Source organism: Oryzias melastigma, linkage group LG3 (genome assembly GCF_002922805.2).
Source record: "Oryzias melastigma strain HK-1 linkage group LG3, ASM292280v2, whole genome shotgun sequence".
NCBI lineage: Eukaryota > Metazoa > Chordata > Actinopteri > Beloniformes > Adrianichthyidae > Oryzias > Oryzias melastigma.
In genome coordinates this window covers 8475624-8497289 of record NC_050514.1, presented here as the reverse complement: position 1 = coordinate 8497289, position 21666 = coordinate 8475624, and the positions used below count along the sequence as shown (strand labels likewise).

The window sequence follows — 21666 nt, the reverse complement described above, 5'->3', positions numbered from 1 at the left end:
TGAGTTTTGAACAAATGGATGGAAGTTCTGGAAGCACACCTTCTCCTTCAGCACACTCTGTTTCTGCAGGAGGTCTGCCACTTCGGCCCTCAGCTCAATGCACTGTTTCTCTGAGCTGCTGTACTTCTTGGAGACGTTCTCCCGCTGAAAAAGGAAACACAAATGGTGTGACTGATTCCATCGCAGAGCGGCACCGGCTCTGTCCCAAACGAGCGTGGAGCCTTACCTCCTGCTCGCTGTGAAGCAGCTTCTCAGACAGCTCTTTGCACTGGAGCTCTCTTCCCATTAAAGAGTCCCTGAGGCTGCCGATGAGCTCCATCTTCTCTGAAGTCTCTGCCAGCTTGTGCTCCTTCTCCATGAGAGACGTCTCCAGGCTCTCCTGGGTGTTACTTAGCCTACAGATGAACATACGGGAAGAAGATGGTGAGAAAACAAACTACTGTGTTCACTTCAGCATCATGTTGGAATAATAAAACCGCTGGAAAGGAGCATTTCCCTTTTATAGGTTAATTTGGCTACATATACAGATAAAACAGGAGGGAGCACTGGGAGCAGTCAAAAGTATAGGAAAAACTGCATTAAAAAAATTAAAATCGAAACCTTTATTTAAGGTAATAGAAGAGCTCAAAGCTTAGCTTCTGCCTGATGGAGACAATCCTACTTGGCGGCTGTGCAGAGGGTTTGGTGCAGATTTAAACATTTGTTCTGATAACAATGCATGGCTTCTTTATATTTGTTCTCGTTCTGGATCTATTCATAGTTTTCTGTCCTGGACTTCATTTCAGTTCTAACTTTTAAAAATCCTCTGAAAATGGTAGGAAAGCGGAAAACTACCCTGAAACATCTATCGCTGGGCTAACGCAGTGTTTCCCAACCCTGGTCCTCGGGGCACACTGTCCTGCATGTTTTCCATGTTGCCCTGCTTATGCACACCTGATTCAGCTCATCATCAGGCTCAGCAGAAGCCTGACAATGACGGTCATCAAAGGCAGGTGTGTTTGAGTAGGGTTGGGTTAAAAAAATGCCGGACAGTGTGCCCTGAGGACCAGGGTTGGGAGACACTGGGCTAACGCACATAAACTTCTAGGATCTAAACATGTTTACGTCTGTAAGCTCGTCTGAAATCATTCAACATAATATATGTAATAAATTTTGTTACTGTTCAGTTTTAGACATTTATCGGTACACCTTGCCATGATGCAACATGCCTTTTGTGGAGTCTCTGTTTTGCACATTTCTTTAAATGCCTTTTTATTTGAATAGTGTATTGTGTTCTGCTTTCTGATTGGCTGTAGAGCACTGGAAGTCAATGTCCTCTGTGCTGTGTTCTGTACAGACGGTTCAGCACTCCAAATCTACAGAAATCTTTGATTGCGATCAGATTTTTGTTTTCCTTCTATAATCCTGATCTAATTTTTCTACAAAGGGAGTTTCAACAAAAAAGAAAAGTGTGGAAAATGTTTAAGAAGAAGACACTTTGTCACATATGATCATTTTAATGCAGCTAAAGTAGTAGTAGCAACTGTAATGTCAGCAGTGATTAAATAAAAAATTTTAATTTCACTGTTGATCTCAGCAAGAAATATAAATCTAACAAGCCAGAAAGAAATTCAAGCTAATTAAGTGACCCCTGCCATATTTATCGAACAAACTTAAAAATTCCGTAATTTTTTTCAAAAATTCTATTATTAATCTGGTGTGCCTTAATCCTGGTTGTGCTTATTGACATCCATTGAGTTTTTGTAGTACAGGAGCGGATGCACAACAAAATGTTGTAGTTCAACTTGTGATGCTGTCCTTCAACTGTTTGTAAATGAGTTAAAATTGGAGTTAGTTTATTTTTTCCCCCTTTACTACTTTCTCACTTCTTATTTTATAGTTACTTTTTAACATTTAGAAACTTTTTTATTTTTCTATAATAAAAGAGTCACATGTGGCTCCGGAGCTGCAGGTTGCAGACCCCTGGTATAAGAAAAGTGAGGAGTTTTACAGCATCAAAACATCTAGAATTATTGTAAAAAATAAAGATGAATGCTTCGGGGTTTCGTTTACAGCAGGTTACTTTTAAAACGTAACTCCTGAAGGACCACTGTAATTCCAAACAGGACCTGATATTTAGGAACACAAGGAAGCGCAATAAATAATGTTTTCTCTTTTTTTCTTTTTTTTTTTTGCTTGCTTTTACATTATTCATTAATGCTTGAAATCTTCTCTTGAGAAGAAAATGTTAACAGATTATATTGTGTTTTACATAAATGCAGGGATAATGTTCTTACATATTTTTTTAAAGTCCCCCTCAGATGAAAATCCTGTTTTTTGAGTTTTTAGCATGTCTGTGTGGCATGTTTCTAATAAAAGAGAACAAATGTAATAAGAAATCATTTTGTTTTAGCATTTCCTAGTATAGGGAGTAGGGGAAGTTTGGTGGTATGCGGTAGGTATGTGCGCCGACGCGGCCTCAAGCTCAGATCACGTTTGACAGGCGGGAGCAGCGAATTTGCCGTGCAGTGAAAGAGGGGCGGGCCACAGGTTTGAGGCTCGGAGGTTGGGAAGCTCTGATTTAACAGCCGGCACGTCAAACAAACTTATTTGTCAACATCATGTGTCTCCCATTCATTCTAAGTGAGACATCTACAAACAGAGCTGGTAGCTCCTCCCACACGCGGCACAGTGTCAGAAACTTCTTTTTTTAACAAACGGTGAGCAGCGAATTAGCCACGACGCAAAAGAGGGGCGGGACACGCAAATCGTGTTTGGTGTGAAAGCACATTCAGCAGTGTTACGGTTGTGGCCGTATTTGGATTTGTATTTTCGTTTTGGTTCTGTGGATTTTTGTCAGAGTGGGACTTCTTCGTGTTTTGTGGATCTTTGTGTGTTTTTCTGTCTATTTCTTTCAGGTGTGGTGCTGGAGGTGTGGCTCCCCATTGGTCCAACCTGAAGGAGGGGAGCCTTCAAAAGCACCATGTGGACCTCCAGACCACGAGAAGGGAGCTGGGCTGCAGCCTGTCTCCACTGCAGCTCAGTGAACTTCTCCACCCGTTTTACTTTGTGCGCACTTTGTAGTTTCTTTGGTATTTTGTTTGGGTCCAACTCTGTGTTTAGAGTTGGTTAAGTTAAGTTAAGTGAAGCTGTTGGGGTGAACTGCCATTTTCTTTAGTAAGTCTTTTCTCCTGTTTCTGTTAGTCCAGGGAGGTTAGTGTTTGTCATTATTTTACTGTTTCTTTGCAGGTCAGCTCTCTGGGTTGAGTTAGTTGAGTTTTGTTTGTTGTTTTGGCCTTGGTTCACCCTGAAGCCTTTTTGCTTCACATTTAGTTATTGTTTGGTTGTTTTGTTATTGTAAATAAATATTGTTATACTTTTTATGGAGACATTTGTTGTGTTTTGTTACATACTTCTTATTTAATTTACCTTTATGTTTGGCCCCGGACCCCGAGACCAAATGGGGCCTAACAAGCAGTTTCATGGCTTCTCCTCCGCCTTACTGACTGGAGGAATGAATTAATGAGTGATTGAGGCACTGGACAGTCCGTCGATGTCCCGCCCTCCAGAGTCATATACCTCACTGTGATTGGTTTGTTCAGCTCTGAACACAACAAGTGTCATTCATTTCAGTCTTGAGGGCCGCACTAACATTAATCTTTCTTATGAAGACGGGGGCCACAAATTATCCCAGGGGCCGCAGATGGCCCGCGGGCCGCGAGTTTGAGACCCCTGATCTAGAGCTAAAAACATAAGCCTTGGGTACAATATTTCTTAAAACTCAGCAACAACCTCTTCTCCCACCAGTTACAGACATAATTAACAATTCTATAAACCAAGGGGTATTTCCAGACTGTTGGAAAACGTTGGTTATCACACCAATCCTCAATTCTGGAGACCCAACAATAATGAGTAATCATAGACCAATCAGTATACTTCCCTCTAAATCAAAATAATTGAGACATTGTGGCAGAACAACTCATCCAGCACCTAAATAATAGCCAGATACTCCCTAGAATGCAATTTGGTTCTAGAAAACATCCCTCAACAGAAACAGCCACGTGCCTCCATCTGGAGAATATAAAATCCAAGCTTGATCCAGGAGGAGTTGTTGGGGCAGTTTTTCTTGATCTCATAAAAGCTTTTGATACGGTCAACCACCAGACACTTTAAAAATCTCACTCACTTCAACTTTTCTGTTAATTCATTAAAATGGATGGAGTCATATATTACATAAAGATTACATGATTATGTTAAGGTTCATAAAACCAAATCCACAACCTGCGTAAACCCTCTTGGAGTGCAACAAGGGTATGTCCTAGGTCCACTGTTGTTCAGCCTGTACATGAATGATCTGGCAAGTTGCTGTCCAGCAACCGCAACCTGTCAGTTATATGCGGATGATATTGACATTTATGTACAGAACAAAAATCAAGATGCACAACAGCTAACATCAGTTATGAACAATTTGAGTACATGGTTGCAAAGCTCACAGCTACATCTAAATGTATAAAAACTGTGTATGTATGTTTCAGAGTGAGTTCTGAATCACATCCTAACATCATGGTAAAAGCTTAAAAGGTTGAAGTGGTCCAAGAATTCAAATACCTTGAAATAGTTTTAGATTCACAACTTCATTTTAAACAAGATGTAAAGAAAACTCAGTACAAAATTAAATTTAACTTTTCCAATTTTAGATATCTAAGGAACAACTTAACCCTAGAGTCAGCTAAATTTTTTTTTGTTGTCTTGTTTTTGTTTTCCTGACACGTGATGAACAGGCGGAGAGGCGTGTGGATCCATGTTCAAATATTGCTTTTAATGGCAAACACAACCAGACAGGTCAAAGCAAGGCGCAGTCAAAAAACAGGCTGATGTCAAAATGCAGGGACGAGGCAGAAAGCCGAGGAGGCAGGCAAGAATCAGTAAACAGAGAATCAAACTTAGGAATGCTCAGACTGGATGCAGGGCAAACAAGACTTCGCAAAGAGCAGTGTAAGAAGCCAGACACAATACTGTGTACTAATGAGCTTAATGGGAACCAGTTGAGGAGATCTGAGTCCTGTGGGAGTCGGAATTCTGGTGAGCGCTCTCTCTGGGGGCTGGAAGTGGAAGGAAGGAACTGGCACTTTTTTTGCTACTCTCGTTACTCCTTGTAACTGAGAGTAACTCGTGCCGCGGTAAGTCCTTTTTTTACTCCCGCGATCAGCTGTTAGCGCTGAGTAGGCCTGTTTTTCGGCCGGAGTTCAGACACGACATCCCGAGGGAAATTTTAAAAAGGCGGCGCGGATGTCGGGCCGGAGCCCGAGTTAAGGCAAAGAAATGGAAACATAAGCCTGCTGTCCCTGCCATCATCATGGGGAATGTTCGCTCACTGGCCAATAAGACGGACGAGCTGGCAGCAGCAATCAACACCCAGAGAGAATACCGTGAGAGCAGCTTACTGTGTTTTACGGAAACGCGGCTTAATCAACACATTCCGGACCAGAGCGTAGCCTTACCAGGCTTTGTGACTGTGCGGGCGGACAGAGACTTCACGGCCACCGGTAAGAAGAAAGGAGGAGGCATTATGCTGTACTTGAACGAGCGATGGTGCAATCCCGGACATGTTTGTGTCAAGGAGTGTCTCTGTAACAAGTAGGGCTGCCACAAACGATTATTTCAATAGTCGACTAATCTCCGATTATTTTTTTCGATTAGTCGACTAATCGGTTCGTGCGGCGACTGGATGTAAAACACACATGTTAACCATAATTGGCTTTAAACTTGAAGTGTTTAAGCTATATGCTAACTAAAAATAAAGACAATAGTTTATTAAGCCTTTAATGAATCATGTAGGTTTTCTCCTTAATTTGTTTCTGGCATTAAGACGAGACTTAAATCAAATGAGGCAAACAGAAAACTTAGTAAAAGCCTGCAAGTATTTTTTAAGCTTTAAAACATATATTTAATGAAAACATGTGTAAAGTATTTCAAAAGCTATTAGCAAATATCAACACACTCAAAATATTTGCTCACTGAGGCCCATTTATTAAAGCAAAACACTAATGACATCTTTGAACTAGAGATATTCCTATACATATAAAACCTCAGGATGCTCATATAAACAAAGAACTTTAAGACATTACATCTTTAAAAAAGTGGGGAAATGTATATTTTCAAAAAGGGAGAAAAGTAGGGGATGTTAGAATGTACATCAGTCTTTTCATTCTTTCACTACCTACATCCACTGCACATGCACAGAACGAAATTAAATCAAATTTATTTATACTACACTTGTTAACTTAGCTCTGGACTTTTAGGTGAGCTCCTTCACTTCTGGGACTCGCACATCGCTCCACAACTCCTCGGCAGATCCGTACCGACACACAGCCTCTCTGTCTGCGCGGTAAATGTTTCATAATCCACTCTTCGAACCAAACAACGTGATCGCAGCGCAGAATTTGAATGAAGCCTTTGACGAGCGGTTCATTTCCAGTCTAAACTCATAACCCACGCCGCCCTCGCGGCGTTTAGTTCAAAGAGCGCGGATAATGAAACGTTCATTATGCAGACAGAGAGGTACTGTAGACACGGATCTGCTGCAGTTCTGATGGATTATCTCCAAACAGCGCATTAATGCCAGGCGAACAGGATCCATTTAAACCCAGAAAACTGCCGCGGCAGAGCTAGCTGCGTTAGCGCCGATGTTAGCTTAGCTAGACGAAGCTCTCTGTTCAACGTGATCAAACTTAGTCACAACATGCTTCATCTTCATGCACCGCCAAAGCGATCTCATGGAACACAAGTTCTGCCTTAAAGAAATTACATTGGACAATTTTCCTGTTTTATTTTTCTTATGTTTCCCCACATTTTCGAATTCCGCTAGCGTGTTGTTGTATTGTTGTTGATACTCCAGCCTACCCTGTAACATCACTGCTAACCGGCTTAGCACCACTGCGCATGCGTGAAGAGAACGGCAGACCCGGAATTAGAAAGCGTGCACCGTAGTTTTGAGATCAAAACAAGGAAAAAAACAAACAAAAAACGACGTTTCGACGACCAAAATAGTTGTCGACTATTTTAATAGTCGACGTAGTCGCGACTAATCGAATAATTGTGGCAGCCCTAGTAACAAGGAAGTTGAACTCTTGGCTGTCGGACTGCGGCCTTACTATTTACCCAGAGAGTTTACATCTGCCATTGCGGTCACTGTTTACATCCCTCCGTCAGCAGATGCGGACGCTGCTGCTGACGTCATCAGCAACACCATCTCCCGGCTGCAGAACCAACAACCAAATGCATTTATAGTAATCACTGGAGACTTCAACCATGTTAACTTGGACAGGACTCTTTCTGAATTTACTCAGTATGTTGACTGTCCCACCCGTGAAATCAAAATCCTGGATCTGTTGTATGCTAATGCTCTTGGAGCATACAGCGCTACTGCCCTCCCCCCTCGGGAGGTCAGACCATAACCTCGTTCTGCTCTCTCTCCTAAGTACATCCCTATGGTTAGGAGAATGCCTCTGTCCAAAAGGAAGGTGGGGAAGTGGACACCGCTGGCTGAGGAGACCCTGCAGGACTGTTTTGATCGTACAGACTGGGACGCTCTCTGTCTGCCCCACGGAGATGACATCAACAGCATGGCCGACTGCACCACATCAAGTTCTGCAAAGATACCATCATGCCCTCAAAAACTGTTAGCTGTTACCCCAACAACAAGCCGTGGATTACGAGTGACCTAAAGGCCCTGCTGAACGAGAAAAAGAGGGCCCTCAGGTCTGGAGACAGAGAGTGGCTGAAGAGGGTCCAGCACCAGCTGAGAGACAGGCTGAGAGAATGTAAGAACACCTAGAAGGGAACGTTGGAGGCAAAACTCCAACAAAACAACATGAGAGAGGTGTCGTCTGGTATGAAGACGATCACAGGATGTGGGGGAGAAGCAGACTGTGTGAGGGAGACAAATGTTGCAGGAGGCACCACATGAGGGCGCTGTCATAAGTCCCTTAAAAAGAAGGCTAAGAGAGCAAGCAAGGCAATGCCAGTTTCCTGTGTTGACCAGGTTGAATGGGAAGCTCTTTCAGTGAGTCCCGGTAAGACTGATGATGTTCTATTGTAAGATTGACTGTATTTTTGTAATAATTATTTTAATCCTTAATTGGTTTTGTTTCTATCTTGTTTTAGGAGCATCTGTATTTTTATGTGAGAGTGGACTAGGCGTGAGGGTGTGACGGTGTACCAGGTGGCAGAACTTTTAATCATGCGGCAAATTTAGAAGTATTAAAAGTTTTGTAAATCATGTGTGGTAATGTTTTGTATTTCTCTTTTTAGTGCCATTGCTGTAGCCTGCTGTCCTTGTAATTTAGACCTTGACCTGTTATGAGGAAATGTTTGTTAGTCCGCTCCAGCCAGATTGTTTTATGATTAAGCAAATTGTTAGGGCGGGCTAACACATTTAATTCTCTTTTTTTGTCATTTGTCACTTTCCCCCATTCCTGAGCCTGTGGTGAAGTAGTGCCCACCAGTAAAGCTTATGACCTGCAGGAAGACCAACTTTGTCATGAAGGATGGGTTAAATAAAACTATTGTACACGCCACTACTGTCACAGATGTGTTTTACACCTAGTTCGGCTCACACAAAGAAAGAGCTAACGACCTGAACATCTTCCATAATAGGTTTAGCTCCCCATCTGCCCAGGTCAACACCCCCCCTCCTCCACCATCGTCACAAACCACCACACCTTACTCTACACCCACCCCTTCTCAACCCCCTCTTTCCTCATCAACACTGGATCAGACTGAAGCCAACCCCCACCTTGCGCCTACCCTGCCGCCCTCAGTGACTGTGACAGTGACAGGTGAGGAGACAGCTGGAAAGGATTAACCAACGCAAGGCTCCTGGCCCAAACGGCATCAGCCCCAGGATCCTGAGGACCTGTGCCGCCCAGCTATCCTCTGTTTTCCAGCGCCTCTTCAACCTGAGCCTCAGTCTGGAGAGGGTTCCAGTCCTCTGGAAAACCGCATGTCTGGTTTTCCGCATTTCCTGTCCCCAAGAGGACTCCCCCATCTGGCCCAAATGATTACCGTCCTGTTGCTCTCACGTCTCACGCAGCCAAGGAGAGGATTCTGCTGGTTCACCTGGGACCGCTGGTGAAACCATCTCTGGACCCACTCCAGTTTGCTTACCAGCCACGCCTGGGGGAGGATGACGATGTCATTTATCTGCTGCAGCGAGCTCGCTCACCTGGATGGTGGAGGAGACACTGTGAGGATCACATTCTTTGATTTCTCCAGTGCCTTCAACACCATCCAGCCCTGCATACTGAGTGAGAAGCTGTGGCGGATGGGTGTCAGCGGGTCCTTGGTCTCCTGGATCACTGACTACTTGTCAGACAAGCCACAGTTTGTCCGGCTAGGAAGTGTCATGTCCGACATGGTGGTCAGTAGGTTTGGAGTCCCACAAGGCACCGTTCTCTCACCCTTCCTTTTCACTTTGTACACCAGTGACTTCCAGTACAACTCAGAGACATGTCATCTTCAGAGGTTCGTCTCTCCAGCCCCTCAGCATCTCAGGCAGGGATGTGGCAGAGGTGGAGGAATACAAATACCTGGGAGTAGTCATTGACAACAGACTGAGCTGGAAGAAGAACGGCACAGCTATGTACAAGAAGGCCTGCAGCAGACTCTACTTCCTGAGGAAACTAAGGTCCTTCAACGTGTGCAGCAAGATGCTGGAAATTTTTTACCAGTCTGTTGTGGCCAGCACGTTATTCTTCGCTGTGGTCTGCTGGGGGGGTAGCATAGCTGCCAGTGACACGAAGAAGCGGAACAAACTTATTAGAAAAGCTGGCTCTGTACTTGGATGCAAAATGGAAACTTTTGAAGCAGTGATGGAGAGGAGGACCTTGAACAAACTCGTATCCATCATGGATAATCCTCAGCACCCTCTTCATCCTGCGCGTAGTGTCTTTTCTAAGAGGTTAAGGCAACTTCGCTGCCACACCAACCGCTACAGGAGATCTTTCCTGCCTCGTTCTATCGGACTATATAAGTCATCAGCCTTGTGCCGCAGATAAACCCACTGGATGTCTTTCTGGAAAGCTGTTAAAAGTTTGGTTCTCCCTTAATTTTCTTAATTTCTATTTTTTTAATATTCACTGTTTTTTGTCTGTCTGGTTGCTTTTTTTTAATGAGTCTGTACACAGTGCTGCTGCAACGTGCACATTTCCCTGGCAGGGATCAATAAAGTATCTTTATCTTATCTTATCTTATCTTGAACCATGACATCACATCTGTTTACCTATTTCATATTTTTGTCTGTTTTTTCTACTTTTTTCTTAGTTGTTGTTTTTGTGTTTTATGAATTTGCTGTTGTGTTTTTGTACTCACAACTCAATCTGTTATTTCTGTTTCTGCTGTTGTCTGACTTCTGTTATCCTTTCTGTATTGATTTAACTAGTCCTTTTACTAGAGACCATATACCATTTCAATAGGGACTAAAGATGGAAATTAACCTAAAAAGCTATAATTTTATATATTTGCATTTTAAATGTTTTATTAATATATGCTGTCCCTGTCTTAAATAAACAATCAATCAACAATCATAATTAAAAACCCACTGGGAATGCTTTTTTAAAATAAAAAAAAAATGGTAATAGGGGGGACTTCAAGTCTTGTTTAAACATTCCCCCTCCTCAGAAGACAATCCCAATTTTTCACTTTTAAATCATCATTGACTCCTGAACCAGCAGGACTTTGACCAGCAGGCAACAACTTGGCCAACTTCTCTGCAATCTGAGGTCTGGATGGAGAAGCGGTTAGCGCATCAACACCTCACCCTTTGAGCTGCTCTGTCAGGCTGTTCACCAGGAGCTGGTGCTTCTCGGCTTCTCTGCTCTGCTGGCTCCGAACACTGGCAAGCTGGGTCTGGAGTTTCTCTGATTCATGCTGCAGTGGTGAAAAAAAAAAACGAACATCCACATGAAGGAATCTGCTCCTTAAAGCAGAGGACAGAGAAAAACGACACAAAAACACGGCCGACCGCAGGAGGACAGCATCATCAGACACCTGTTTGCATGGTAAGAAGGTCATGTGATCTTCATGTGATGAGACCTTACAGGGTCCAGGCAATACAAGCGATTTTGCCGCATATTGACGACTGACTGACCCAGTGGGTTTGCGGCAGAGCTCTGCGCTGCAAATGTTTGAGTTAAACAGGCACACAACACCGTTAGCTGTCACCGCCAGAGGTGCTCTCCAGCGCACACCAACATGAGCGACCCAACCAACCTGAGAGACCCAACATGGCTGCTCATCCTCATCTATATCAAACGTCACCTGTGTTAGAAGGACTTGTTACAAAACCCCAGAACGCATATCAGAACATGCAAACAAACATCACTCGTCAGTCTGTGTGTCACGTTTTCACAGTGAGGAAATCTACCTGCAGGGCTTCAATTCGGGCCTGCAGCTGCAGGCGATCCTCCAGGTCTTGGCAGTGCTCCTCCAGACTCAAAATCTGCTCCTGCAGTTGGTTCCTTTCTAGCTCCAGCTCCTCCACCAAAGACCGCAGGCCACCTGGAGCCGTCAGGGGAAAAAGCAGGTCAATAATCATGAACGATACCAACACTGATGGACTTTGAGGTATTTCATTCATTAAAAACAGGATTTTATTTGTTTGGTGGTGGCAGCTTAACCCTTTAACATCTAAGGCGTCGCCGGCAGGGCTGGATCTAGCCAGTCCCTGTTGAGGGTGCAAACAGAATATTGGGGGGGCAAGTTTGGGTATACTGAGTGGTTGGGGTGTAAAATCCTCCCAAGCCCCTAAAATGTTTAAAGTCCCCCTCCGATGAAAATCCTGTTTGAGTTTTTAACGTGTCAGTGTGGCTTTTTTTTCTTATAAAAGAGAACAAATGTAATAAGAAATCATTTTTTTTTTGCATTTCCGAGTATATAGGGGGTAGAGGAGGTTTGGTTCATGAAGATCTTCACTTCCTCGTCTGAGCTGATCAAAAGTCTGTCTGCTTATCCATCTCTTTTTGATCTTTTTTAGAACATCTTTTTTTTGGTTTACTTTAAAGTTTATATTTGGTTTAGTTTTTTGTTTCAAAATATATATTTTTTGTTGCTTTTATTTACTTAATTCAATGTTCTATTTAGCTATTTATTCTTTTAAGTTTTTATTTTTTAATTATTTATGATGTGTATTTTTGTCACTTGTAATTAATTAGTTATTAGTTATTTAATAGTACTTTATAAGAACTATTTAAAATATTAAAACAGCCAACATGCTTTCTTTGTAGAAGATGATAAAAAAAAAAAACAAAAAAAAAAATCTCTTTTTGTGGTCATCAATGTTTGGTACCAACAAAGTGTTACTGCAGAAACTCTTGATTTCTGTTTAAAATTTTTGAAAAATCCATGGATGACTCAATCTTTAGTGATAACAGAATTTATTTTCATCAGAAGGAAATGTAGCCACGAGGGGGCCCAAGCCAGGGTCTCATTGTGCCGGTCCCAAGCCCGGATAAATACAGAGGGTTGTGTCAGGAAGGGCATCCGACGTAAAATCTTGTCAAATCAAATATGCGAATCAGACCTACGAAATCCATACCGGATTGGTCGAGGCCCGGGTTAACAACGACCGCCATCGGTGCTGTTCACCGACGGGGTGCCGGTGGAAATTGGACTACTGTTGGTGGAAGAAGGAGAGGAGGAGGCAGAAGAGAAAAAAGGAAAGTCACGAGTGTTGAGACTTTGAATGTTGGAACTATGACAGGAAGGGGTAGAGAGTTAGTGGACATGATGTAGAGGAGAAAGGTAGACATACTGTGTGTCCAGGAGACCAGGTGGAAAGGTAGCAAGGCTAGAAGTTTAGGAGCAGGGTTCAAGTTGTTCTATCATGGTGGAGATGGGAAGAGAAATGGAGTAGGAGTTATCCTAAAGGAGGAGTTTGTTAGGAGTGTTGTGGAGGTAAAAAGAGTGTCAGATAGAGTGATGAGTCTGAAGATAGAAATGGAGGGTGTCATGTTCAATGTTGTTAGTGGGTATGCCCCACAGGTAGGATGTGAGCTGGAAGAGAAGGAGAAGTTCTGGTTGGATCTTGATGAAGTGATGATGAGCATCCCTGGAAATGAGAGAGTTGTCATTGGTGCAGATTTCAATGGTCATGTTGGTGCAGGAAACCGAGGTGATGAGGAGGTGATGGGCAGGTTTGGTATCCAGGAGAGGAATGTAGAAGGACAGATGGTGGTTGATTTTGCAAAAAAGATGGAAATGGCGATAGTGAATACATTCTTTGAGAAGAGACAGGAACATAGAGTGACCTATAAGAGTGGAGGTAGAAGCACACAGATAGACTACATCTTGTGTAGACGGTGTAATCTGAAGGAGATCAGTGACTGTAAAGTAGTGGTTGGTGAGAGTGTTTCCAGACAGCACAGGATGGTGGTGTGTAGAATGACTCTGGTGGTGAAGAAGATGAAGAAAGAGAGGGCAAAGGCAGAGAAGAGGACAAACTGGTGGAAGCTGAAAAAAGAGGATTGTTGCATGACTTTTAAGAAACAGTTGAAACAGGCTCTGGGTGGTCAGGAGGTACTCCCAGATGACTGGATAACTACAGCTAATGTGATCAGGGAGACAGGTAGGAGTGTACTTGGTGTGTCATCAGGAAAGAGAGTTGATAAGGAGACTTGGTGGTGGAATGAGGAGGTGCAGGAGTGTATACGGAGTAAGAGACTAGCTAAGAAGAAGTGGGACACTGAGAGGACTGAGGAGAGTAGACAGGAGTACAGGGAGATGCAGCGTAAGGTGAAAGTAGAGGTGTCAAAGGCCAAACAAAGAGCTTATGATGACTTGTACGCTAGGTTGGGTAGTAAGGAGGGAGAGACTGACCTGTACAGACTAGCAAGGCAGAGAGATCGAGATGGGAAGGACATGCAGCAGGTTAGGGTGATCAAGGATAGGAATGGTAATGTGGTGACAGGTGTCAGTGGTGTAATGGAAAGATGGAAAGAATACTTTGAAGAGTTGATGAATGAAGAGAATGAGAGAGAACAAAGAGTAGAAGAGGTGACGGTTGTGGAGCAGGAAGTAAGAAAGATTAGTAAAGGTGAAGTGAGAGGGGCTTTGAAGAGGATGAAGAGTGGAAAGGCTCTTGGTCCTGATGATATACCTGTGGAGGTATGGAAGTGTCTAGGAGAGATGGCAGTGGAGTTTTTGACCGGGTTGTTCAACAGGATCTTAGGTGGTGAGAAGATGCCTGAGGAATGGAGGAGAAGTGTGATGGTGCCCATTTTTAAGAATAAGGGAGATGTGCAGAGTTGTGGTAACTACAGAGGAATAAAGCTGATGAGCCATACAATGAAGGTGTGGGAAAGAGTAGTGGAAGCCAGACTAAGAGCAGAAGTGAACATTTGTGAGCAGCAGTATGGTTTCATGCCAAGAAAGAGCACTACAGATGCAACATTTGCTTTGAGGATGTTGATAGAGAAGTACAGAGAAGGTCAGAGAGAGCTCCACTGTGTCTTTGTAGATCTGGAGAAAGCTTATGACAGAGTGCCCAGAGAGGAACTATGGTATTGTATGAGGAAGTCTGGAGTGACAGAGAAGTATGTCCGAGCAGTGCAGGACATGTATGAGGGCTGTAAGACAGTGGTGAGGTGTGCTGTAGGGGTGACAGAGGAGTTCAAGGTGGAGGTGGGATTACATCAGGGATCAGCTCTGAGCCCCTTCCTGTTTGCAATGGTGATGGACAGACTGACGGATGAGGTTAGACAGGAATCACCATGGACTATGATGTTTGCAGATGATATTGTGATTTGTAGTGAGAGCAGGGAACAGGTGGAGGTGGAGTTAGAGAGGTGGAGGTTTGCCCTGGAAAGGAGAGGAATGAAGGTTAGCCGCAGTAAGACAGAGTACATGTGTGTGAATGAGAGGAACCAGAGTGGAAGAGTGAGGTTACAGGGAGAAGAGATAAAGAAGGTGGAGGAGTTTAAGTATTTAGGGTCAACAGTACAGAGTAATGGAGAGTGTGGAAAAGAAGTGAAGAGGAGAGTGCAAGCAGGTTGGAATGGGTGGAGAAAAGTGTCAGGTGTGATGTGTGACAGAAGAGTTTCAGCACAAATGAAAGGAAAGGTGTACAAGACTGTGGTGAGACCAGCCATGTTGTTTGGACTAGAAACAGTGGGACTGAAGAAAAGACAGGAAGCAGAGCTGGAGGTAGCAGAGATGAAGATGCTGAGGTTCTCTTTGGGAGTGACCAGGATGGATAGGATCAGGAATGAATACATCAGAGGGACAGCACATGTTAGAGGTTTTGGAGATAAAGTCAGAGAGGCCAGACTGAGATGGTTTGGACATGTTCAGAGGAGAGACAGTGAATATATTGGTAGAAGGATGCTGAGTCTAGAGCTGCCAGGAAAGAGGTCTAGAGGAAGACCAAAGAGGAGGTTTATGGATGCAGTGAATGAAGACATGAAGGTGGCTGGTGTTAGAGTGGAGGATGCTGAAGACAGGCTTAGATGGAGGAAACTGATTTGTTGTGGCGAGCCATGAAGGGAAAAGCCCAAAGGAAACGAAAAAGATTTTCTTTATTTTTTAATATCTTTTTTTATTTGAAAAAGATTCAATGTACAACAGCTTTACAGTGTTCATTATACAAGTTTTTCAGGCAATTCTTTTCAGGCATTCTTTTTTGTTGTCTATAAGTTCCAAAAAGATAACAAGCCAAGTTGAGGGAAGAACATCAAAAATAAGTAAAGAAGAAAAGAAAAAAGAAAAATAAATAAATAAACAGAAACAAGGGTGTGTACACTTATAGTTTTTAAAAAATATTTCAATTATAATTTGGGTAAAGTGTGAAAACATTTCATTCAGTCATGAAGTAGATAGTAGATACTGTAGATACCATAGCTCATTCAAAGCCCGCTCTATATGGGGATATGCGTTTAATGAATTTGATAAAAAAAAAATTCCCTTTTGAATTTTAAGTGTGTATGCAATTTTTCCACTTTAAAAATTTCATATATAGTGTTTAACCAGTTACCTAATATTGGTGGAGCTTGGTTCTTCCACTTTCTTGTTATAGTTTTTTTACTTGCAGCTAGAAGAACCTCAAGCAATTTTTTTATGTCCTATGATCTAGAGCTGTAACATGGCCCAGGTAAAGGTTAACAAAATCAAATGGAATCTGGGTCTCAAACACAGATTTTAGCCAGATATGAACATCTCTCCAATGTGTATTCAACTCAGGACAGTCCCAAAACACATGATAAAGACCCGGGGCCGTGGAACCACATCGCCTCCAACACTCCCGATTTACATATTCATATTTACCCTGGAGAGGAGTTTTGAAATACCTTATAACATTTTTCCAGCAGTGTTTCCTACACTGATTAATTTGTTGAAGACCACTGTGATGAGCATATTTCTTTCTAGACCTCTTCAGAAATGTTAATGCCAGCTTCCCTCTCCCATTTTTCCTTTAAGTATAGAGTGTTGACTGTTTTGCATCTAGTAGTGCATTGTAAAAAAAATTGAAATTGTTTTTTTATATTTGAATTATAAACACATTCTAAGATTTTTAAGAAGTTGGTTTCATTTAACAATAAATTGGTAAATGTGAATTGTTTATTCAAACAATCTCGGATTTGTAGGAACCTGAAAAAATCTGTCAGCTGTAGATCATATTTAGTACTCAGGGATTGAAAACTCAGTAGTGTACCTTTGTGTGTGAATAAGAGGTATGTAGTTAACCCTTTATTTATTCAGGATTTAAATCTTTTATCATGCTCATTGGGTTGGAAGTCTGTATCATATGCGCACCACCTAAAGACTTTCAGCATGCCTCCGATTTCGCACATCTTTATCACTTTCTGCCATATTTTGAATGTATTATTTACCGCTGGATTTGGGTTATCCAGTTGATCAGCTAATCTTTTATCTGCTATTGCAGCCTGTAAAGAAGATTTGGTGGTTATTCTAAATTCTATTGCTTTCCAATTTGCTTCATGATCTGGGTTACACCAATGTAGCATTGGGATTAGTTGTGAGGCATAATAATAATATTTCAAGAATGGGAGCGTTGCTCCCCCATTTTCTTTTCTTAACTATAATACCAAAAAACAAATTCTAGGTTTCTTTCCTTGCCATATGAAACGAGATATCCATTTATCCCACTCCCTAAACTGGGTGTCACTCACCTCTATTGGTAAAGTCCTAAACAAATATAGAAGCTGTGGGAGGATGTTCAGTTTAACTGATTATTCTTGGAGTTAGGCTAAGGAAGGGAATAAGGTTCCATCAGTGCAAATCAGATTTTATACTTAAATATAAAGGTTTTTAATTTTCTTTATATAATTTAGACATGTCCTTTATAAGGATAATCCCTAAATATTTTAATGAGTCTGCACCCCAGTTGAGTTTATATTTACATTGTAGGGCATCAGGGGCCCTGTGCTTTAATGTCAATACCTGTGTTTTTCCTATGTTGAGTTTGTAGCCCGATAGCGTTCCAAATTCAGTTAACAATGCCATCAATTCTGTGAATTAATTTTCAGGGTCTTCTAGAAAAATCAAAATGTCATCTGCAAACATAGTCACTTTTTGTTCCCCCATCTCTACACTGACACCTTTTACTGATTTACTTTGTCAAATAGAATTGACCAAGAGGTTCAATATATAAGGCGAACAAGAGGGGGGAGATTGGGCAGCCCTGTCTTGTTCCTCTCTCCGGGGTGAAGTAATCTGAAATACCCGAATTAATCTTCATGCTGGCCTTTGGTTTATTATACAGAGTCTTAATCATTGCTATAAAATTGTTGTTAAATCCAAATTTTTCCAAAATTTTATAAAGAAATAACCATCTGACCGAATCGAATGCCTTCTCCGCGTCCAGTCCCACTATCATAGCCCCTTTTTTTTAATCACTAATTGTTTGCTCCAGTACATTCAGTGATCTTCTTATATTATCGAAGGTTTGTCTTTGCTTTATAAAACCGGTTTGGTCCAAATGTATTAGGTCGGGCAGAACATTTTCCAATCTTCGAGCTAACACTGATGTGAATCATTTAATCTATGTTGAGAACACTTATAGGCCTGTCATTGCTACAGTCTTGCTTATCCTTGCCCTCTTTGGGAATGACTGAGGTGATCGCATTGCTCCATGACGGGGGAATTTCACCTTTTTGTATGACCCAATTAAAAGTGTTCAGCAGAAGAGGGGATAATTCTTGTCGAAGGATCTTATACCACTTAGCGTTGTATCCATCTGAACCAGGTGATTTCCCTGCCCTTAATTTAGAAATGGCTAGTTGAAATTCCTTATTTGTTATTGGTTGTGTTAATTTTTTTCGCGATTCTGTTAGCTTTGGCATATTTAATGTTTTTAGAAAGGCTTCAATCTTTGTCTCATTTGGAGCTTGAGGTTGTGAGTATAGGGCCTGGTAGTACATTTCAAAACTCTCTTGAATTTTTTCCAGTTTACTTTCTACTTTTTTAGTTTGGATTTTTTATTTTATGGATGGTATTTTCTTCTCTTTGTTTTCTGAATTTGTATGCTAATAGTTTTGTTGATTTGCTGCCAATTTCATAATATTTTTGTTTTAAAAAAAAAGTTATTTTCTTTTGTGTGTCTTGAGTATAAATGTCATCAATTTCTCTTTGTATCTTTTTAATTTCTTCTTTTATGATTGTAATAATATATTTGCTATTAGTTATTATTAGCCGTTTTAACCTTCCCTGTAGATCTACTAATTTCTGCTCCCTTGGCCTTTTTAAGTGAGAGGTGATTGAAATAATTTTACCTCTTATTACTGCTTTCAACGTATCCCATATAATTGTTTGAGCCACGTCACTAGAATCATTAAGTTCTAAAAATTCTTGGATTTCTTTTTTCAGTTGGTCTTTAATTTTGGGATCATTGAGTATGTTTGAGTTTTTTTCCTATATTTTTTCTCTGAGTTTATTGACAACGCAATTGGGGTGTGGTCAGACAGATCGATTGTCTTTATTGTACAGTCTCTCATTCTGAATCTATCATTACTGAACATTAAAAAATAGTCAATTCTCGAGTAGACTGAATGTGGATGGGAATAATAAATGTAGTCTCTGCTTCTGGAGTACAAATCCCTCAAAACATATATTATACCTAGTTCCAGCATTAAGGATTTTATCTTCCCCCTTCCACTCTCTTTGGCTTGTTTACATTAAAAGTGGGGTCATCTGGACCCAACAAGACGGTGTGCTGAACTTTTTTTTTTATCACTAATTTTTCAGTTTCACTAATGTCCATGGCAGACATAAAATCCTGTCCACCTTTGTCCACATTTGTCATGGAAGGAATCGCACATCAATATGTGGTTGGAGTAATCTGAACCCCACAGACAGAAAGAAGGGTTAGTTATTGTGGTTTCATGAGGGGTCAGCCCTGATGCATCTAGTTTCAGGTTGAACCTAATGTTAAAATCTCCACATATCACGACCCCTTCATTCGTTCACCATTAAATCAAAATGTGTTTATGGAGAGGTCAGTTACTTCCAGGAGCATAGACATTCATAAATGTTGCTTCAAACCCTTCTATTTTTGCTGTGATTTTTATAAAGCGACCCTCCACATCCTGCATTTCTGATATGTGTTCATAATTGAGTGTATTGGATATTAATATTGCAGCCCCTCTCCTATGTCCGTTTTTGTAACATGAAGAGAAAACATGCTGAAAGCCCTTCTTTTTTAATTTAATGTGTTTAAGCTGGCTCAAGTGAGTTTCCTGAAGAAATGCTACCTGGGCTTTTTCCTTCTTTAATTTTTATAAAATCTTTCTCCTTTTGATGGGATTTAAAATCCCATTTACATTAAATGAAAGAATTTCAACAGGTCTTGTCTGCATTCACTTTTTGTAGTAGATTCAATGTTGCACTTTTCTCAAAACCAAGCTGTATATACATGCTTTGCAACACAATAACCAAACAGAAGAACAAAAAAATGTCCCAAACAGTGTGAACAAAAAACACTTTCCATCTATTCCCACCTCCACCCTTAAGTTCTTTCCACTGACCCGTTTCAAGTTCGAGGGATAGTTTCTCACCCTGTTAGAGGCCAGAGGGCCCTCCTCGGTGACAGCAGTCATGTTTTACTTGGTCACTTACCATTACCCTCCCTGACTATACCTTTCATTTAAAGACTGAAGTTTGGCATTTTTTTCCCCTTCCCCACCCTCTTCATGATTATCATCAAACCCTGTTACCAGAGGAGTAATTTCGTTCAGACCGGCAGGATAACTTTCAGCCAGTGTTCTCTTCTTCTGGGCACATGAATACTTGCAGCTTTTTCCTGTAGCTCGATGTCTTCCTGGCTCTGGTTGTCCGCCTGCTCTTCACCTGTTGCCACGCCCCCTGTTTAATCTTTCCCAGGAGGGATGTAGGTTGTGTGATCACCGTCACTGGCATGCCTCGTCTCCTTATGTCTTCCGTCGCCTCTTCCACAGTCTCATAAGTTGTTGTACCATCCTCATAAAAAACCCTCAGTCGAGCCGGGAAGAGGGTCTAAAACCGGATCTTGTGTTCTTTTAGAACTCTCCGAGCCTCAGTGTATTCTCTTCTTCTGTTCAGGATTTCCGGCACGTAGTCGTGGTTCAAGATGATCCTCTTATTTTCAAACATAAAGCCCCTTTTTTGCCATGTCAGCCGAATCACTTCTTCCTTCATTCTGAAGCTCAGGAACTTGACCAAGATGGATCAGGGTGGTGCTTCAGGTGGTGGTCGCGGCGCGAGAGCCCGGTGCGCTCATTCTATCTTCATATCTGTTGTTGTGGCGATATCGAGGTTTTCTTTTAGCAGCTTCTCCATGAAGAGGATCATCGCTGTCTGACTTCCTTCTGCTTCTTCAAGAATCCCATAAATTCACACATTTTCTCTCCTGGAGCGGCTCTCCTGATCTCTTAGCTTTGCTCGGAGTTGCTCTTGTGTTTTTAGCATTTCAGCTAGCACTTCTTTGGCATTTTGAAGCCTCTCTTCGGCTGGTTAGCCGCAGCAGAGCTAGCGTTAGCTTCCGCGTGCTGCCCCGCTTCGCTGTCTTTACATAATCCTGGAGTAGTTTTTTTTTTTAATTTCTGTTTTGGTACCATTTTCTTCCCCATTCTAGAAGGTTTGGACGTCAACTTTCCCTTCTGTTATATTATCTTTCGGGGTATTTTTCCTCTTTTGGTAAGGAGGTTCAATTTCACCCTGCCATTCCTTGATGACCCTGAAGCGGAACCTGAAGAAGATTTTCATCAGAAGGAAATGGGTTCAACTCCACCATTTGAAATCCTGTTGCATATTAATCAAAAACATCAGGATAATTCTGTAAACGTCATTATAATGCATTTTCTTTATAGACATGAGTTTATTTTTTAGTAATACATAGTTAACACAAATCTCGTTTATTAAACCCTTGGTTTAATACAGTAATTGTTGTTTTAGTCATTTTTTAAAGACATGTTTTAAAATCATGTATTCTTTGTGCCTATAGTGAGATGCAACAATATATTTAAAAAATAAGGCAAAGCAATATTGGGACTCAAACTCAGTTCTTTGGAATAACGGCATTAGTCAAACTTCTGTCGCCACACAAGCAGTTTAAGTTCTAATGTGTTTGCTGCACCTTAAAGGGGCCCTACCATGATTCTCTTAAGCCTTTCAGAGGGAACTATATGTATACATAAGATC

The 21666-nt window shown here is 41.6% G+C and overlaps 1 protein-coding gene across 4 annotated transcripts in view; it reads right to left on the bottom strand.

The window, feature by feature from the left end:
• Positions 1-21666, bottom strand: part of LOC112160825 (golgin subfamily B member 1) — a 71458-nt gene that overhangs the window by 15937 nt on the left and 33855 nt on the right. For all 4 annotated transcript variants that reach the window (XM_036217228.1, XM_024295649.2, XM_036217232.1 and 1 more), the window contains exons 9-12: positions 11405-11538; positions 10799-10908; positions 227-395; positions 40-144 (exon numbers count right to left, since the gene is read on the bottom strand). In XM_036217228.1, the coding sequence (XP_036073121.1) occupies positions 40-144; positions 227-395; positions 10799-10908; positions 11405-11538 (518 nt within the window). The remainder of the gene's footprint in view (positions 1-39; positions 145-226; positions 396-10798; positions 10909-11404; positions 11539-21666) is intronic.